The sequence below is a fragment of the Dendropsophus ebraccatus genome, chromosome 1, assembly GCF_027789765.1.
Source record: "Dendropsophus ebraccatus isolate aDenEbr1 chromosome 1, aDenEbr1.pat, whole genome shotgun sequence".
Classification (NCBI taxonomy): Eukaryota; Metazoa; Chordata; class Amphibia; order Anura; family Hylidae; genus Dendropsophus; species Dendropsophus ebraccatus.
Genome location: NC_091454.1, coordinates 225,507,418 through 225,512,309, shown reverse-complemented (window position 1 = coordinate 225,512,309; position 4,892 = coordinate 225,507,418). Strand labels below are relative to the sequence as shown.

Below are 4,892 nucleotides of genomic sequence, written 5' to 3'. Positions count from 1 at the left end.
GCAGCAGACAATAGCAACAGAGCACCGATCTCATGGATCTATGCAGTATAACTATACTGTATCTATATAACTATACTGCATAGATCTCTATGAGAGAACAATATGGATATACTAGAAGTCCCCCAGGGGGAATAACCCTAACCCCAGGGGGTATAACCCTAACCCCGGAGGGAATAACCCTAATCCCAGGGCGAATAACCCTAACCCCAGGGAGAATAACCCTAACCCCAGGTGGGGAATAACCCTAACCCCAGGGGGAATAACCCTAACCCCAGGGGGAATAACCCTAACCCCAGGGAGAATAACCCTAACCCCAGGTGGGGAATAACCCTAACCCCAGGGGGAATAACCCTAACCCCAGGGGGAATAACCCTAACCCCAGAGGTTAATCACCCTAACCACAGGGGAATGACCCTAACCTCAGGGGAATCAACCCTAACCCAAGGGGCATAACCCTAACCCCAGGGAGGAATAACCCTAACCCCAGGGGGGAATAACCCTAACCCCAGGGGGAATAACCCTAACCCCAGGGGGGAATAACCCTAACCCCAGAGGAGAAAAAACCCTAACCCCAGGGGGGAATATCCCTAACCCCAGGGGGGGAATAACCCTAACCCCAGGGGGAATAACCCTAACCCCAGGGGGGAATAACCCTAACCCCAGAGGAGAAAAAACCCTAACCCCAGGGGGGAATATCCCTAACCCCAGGGGGGGAATAACCCTAATCCCAGGGGGGAATCAACCCTATCCCCAGGGGGGAACAACCCTAACCCCAGGGGGTACTAACCCTAACCCCAGGGGGAATAACCCGAACCCCAGGGGGGGGGGATAACCCGAACCCCAGGGGGGGGATAACCCGAACCCCAGGGGGAATAACCCTGGGGCCTAACCCCAGGGGGTAATCACCCTAACCACAGGGGGATCACCCTAACCCCAGGGGAATCAACCCTAAGCCAAGGGGTATAACGCTAACCCCAGGGGGGAATAACCCTTACCCCAGAGGGGAAATAACCCTAACCCCAGGGGGGAATAACCCTAAGCCAAGGGGGAATAACCCTAATCCCAGGGGGTAATCAAACCTAACCCCAGGGGGGAATAACCCTAACCCCAGGGGGTAATCACCCTAACCACAGGGGAATCACCCTAACCCCAGGGGAATCAACCCTTACCCAAGGGGTATAACCCTAACCCCAGGGGGGAATAACCCTAACCCCAGGGGGAGTAACCCTAATCCCAGGGGGGAATATTCCTAACCCCAGGGGGCACTAACCCTAACCCCAGGGGGAATAACCCTAACCCCAGGGGGAAATAACCCGAACCCCAGGGGGGGGAATAATCCTAACCCTAGGGGGAATAACCCTAACCCCAGGGGGGAATAACCCTAACCCCAGGGGGGAATATTCCTAACCCCAGGGGGCACTAACCCTAACCCCAGGGGGAATAACCCTAACCCCAGGGGGAAATAACCCGAACCCCAGGGGGGGGAATAATCCTAACCCCAGGGGGAATAACCCTAACCCCAGGGGGGAATAACCCTAACGCCAGGAGGAATAACCCTAACCCCAGGGGGAAATAACCCGAACCCCAGGGGGGAATAACCCGAACCCCAGGGGGAATAACCCTAACCCCAGGGGGTAATCACCCTAACCACAGGGGAATCACCCTAACCCCAGGGGTATAACGCTAACCCCAGGGGGGAATAACCCTAACCCCAGGGGGAAATAACCCTAACCCCAGGGGGAATAACCCTAACCCCAGGGGGGGATAACCCTAACCCCAGAGGGGAAATAACTCTTACCCCAGGGGGAATAACCCTAACCCCAGGGGGAATAACCCTAATCCCAGGGGAGAATAACCCTAACCCCAGGAGGGACTAACCCTAACCCCAGGCGGAATAACCCTAACCCCAGGGGGAAATAACCCGAACCTCAGGGGGGGGATAACCCTAACCCCAGGGGGAATAACCCTAACCCCAGGGGAAATAACCCTAACCCCAGGGGGGGAATAACCCTAACCCCAGGGGGAATAACCATAACCCCAGTGGGAGAACCCTAACCACAGGGGGGAATAACCCTAATCCCAGAGGGAATAGCCGTAACCCCAGTGGGACTAACCCTTACCCCAGGGGGATTTCTAGTATAAGTGTAAAAAAGTTAATAAATGTTTGTTTGTTTTTATTAATAAATAATCCCCTCCCCTAATAAAAGTCTGAATCACCCCCCTTTCCCCATTTTATAAATAAATAAATAATCATGTTTGCTATTGCCGCGTGCGTAATCGTCTGAACTATTAAATTATCACATTTCCGATCTCTCAAGGTAATCCAATAATCCATTCTAGGGCAGGCTGGATAGGTCTCCCTCCTGGTAGTCCCCCAAGTCTCAACTACAACTACTCTCAACTACTTTTTTCCATCTTATGTATTCCAACATATCTGTTATTGCAGACTTTACTATGTAACTTAAAGGGAACTTACTGGCAAACTACTCTCAATCTTAAAACGCACACTGTAAACTTGGTCATTTAATAATACTGTACTGTTCCATTACGAAACTACTAAGTAAATGTGATTCCTGTTTGTTATCCTGGACTCTGTGCCTCACTATGTTTCCTCAGTGTCTCCTATGTTTCCTATGTCTCCTTACTGTACTCTGCCTCCACAGTGTTCTCTGAGTCTTCAGTGTTTTCTGCCTCCACAGTGTGCTCTGTCTTTTCAGTGTGAACTGTTTCCTCGGTGTGGTCTGTCTCATCAGTGTTCTCTGCCTTCTCAGAGGACTCTTTTTCCTTAGTGTGCTCTGTCTTCTCAGTGTGTTCTGTTTCTTCTCAGTGTGGTCTGTTTCCTCAGTTTGCTCTGTCTCCTCAGTGTGGTCTGTCTCCTCGGTGTGGTCTGCCTCTTCGGTGTGGTCTGCCTCCTCGGTGTGGTCTGTTTCCTCGGTGTGGTCTGTCTCTTCATTGTGGTCTGCCTCTTCGGTGTGGTCATCCTCCTCGGTGTGGTCTGTCTCCTCGGTGTGGTCTGTCTCCTCTGTGTAGTCTGCCTCCTCGGTGTGGTCTGCCTCCTCGGTGTGGTCTGCCTCCTCGGTGTAGTCTGCCTCCTCGGTGTGGTCTGCCTCCTCGGTGTGGTCTGTCTCATCGGTTTTCTCTTTCTGGATAAAAGTTGCTGTAAACCAGTATCCCTAAGAATAACTGAAAAGGGTATCCAGATACTTTGGTCAAGTCTTTGTGTTGTGAGCTATGTGATAGTATAAAAGAAATTCACAATTTGATAGGAGCTTCTTACAGTATTAGTATTGTAGATCAAATGTCTCATGTTTTTAACCAATTGTGCAAGATATGACTGATCATCTTTTGCACAGCTCTTTTTATCTCATAGTTTCTCAAGCTGTAGATGATGGGATTCAGCAATGGTGTCCCAACCAGATACAACAAGGATATGTATTTGTTGATGTGGGATGAGTTCTCATCAGACGGGGCCAAGTAGATTGTCATTAGGCTCCCATAATACATACATACTGTGATCAGGTGGGAGCTACACGTGGAGAAGGCTTTTCTTTTACCAATATTTGATGAAATTTTGAGGATGGTGAAAAAAATACAAATATAGGTCATAATGATAAAAGCTATTGGGAAAAAAAAGGTAAAGATGGAAATAACAAAGTCTTCCAACATCAAAATGGAAGTGTCTGAAGTGGCCAAATTCACCACAGGACCAAAGTCACAGTAGAAGTGGTCAATGGAATTCAAGCCACATAAGTTAAGATGGATAACAAAAAAGAACTCACATGATGTTAACACACTGGACAAGACCCACAACCCAATGACAAGGTAGAGGGAATGATCTGGTCTCATCAATGATGAATAACGTAATGGTAGGCAAATGGCCAAAAATCGATCATAGGACATGAGGGCAATGAGGAAACATTGAACAAGTCCAAAAATACCATATAAATACAACTGTGCCTTACAGACCCATAAGGGCAAAACACTCTTCTCAGCAAATATTAAGTCCATCGTCATGGGGACAATAATGTTGGTTAGTAAGACGTCAGCTATGGATAAGTGTTTCAGGAAGAAATACATTGGGGTTTGAAGTTGATCAATAATGGTCACTAAGAGGATAATAAGAAGGTTCCCGACTATTATAAAGAGGTAAGTCAGGAGGAACACAATGAATAAAAGAGATTTGTTGACATTTTGGAACCCGAGGATAAATATCTGAGTGACCTGTGTCTGATTCTCCTCACACATCATTTATCTGTCGATGGACTTCCGAATTATTATTATTATTATTATTATTATTATTATTATTATTATTATTATTATTATTTTCTCTATAGGTCATAAAAGTTTAAGCAGAAAATAGACCTGAAATGTATTGCATTGTGTCTATGTTCTTATTTTGGGTTTCCTTCAGTCTTCTGTTCAAATGAAAACTGAAAATATAATTGTGCCGTCAGTTCCACTCCTGATTTTGGTTGAAAAATAAACTGACCAAAAACTGCCGGAAATGCTATGTGTGAACGCAGCCTAATAACAATATTATTTACTTTATTCCATTACTGATTTCCATTAGAGCACCTCCAAACAAATCATTCAGATCACTCCACCACTACACCACACCACTAAGACCCATAATATCATTGGAAATTGAGGATATCATCACCACAAAGAGGTTAATATAGGCTATTGTAGTGCTATATTCCTTTAACCCCTAGGCGACCTAGGACGTACCGGTACGTCCTGGAAGTCTGTCCCTAGACGACCCTGGATGTACCGGTACGTCCTGAGCTATGAAGCGCGCTCCGGAGCGGAGCGCGCTTCATAGCAGGTGGGGGCCTCACCGTAATGACACGCTGCAGCGATCGCGCTGCAGCGTGACATTAACTCCTTAAACG

At 47.4% G+C, this 4,892-nt stretch overlaps 1 protein-coding gene across 1 annotated transcript; it reads right to left on the bottom strand.

Moving 5' to 3' along the window:
• Positions 1–3,303: 3,303 nt before the first annotated feature.
• Positions 3,304–4,245, bottom strand: LOC138785440 (olfactory receptor 10A7-like). Its single transcript, XM_069961410.1, has one exon. It carries the CDS (start codon positions 4,243–4,245, stop codon positions 3,304–3,306), a length of 942 nt encoding a protein of 313 aa, XP_069817511.1.
• Positions 4,246–4,892: the final 647 nt, after the last annotated feature.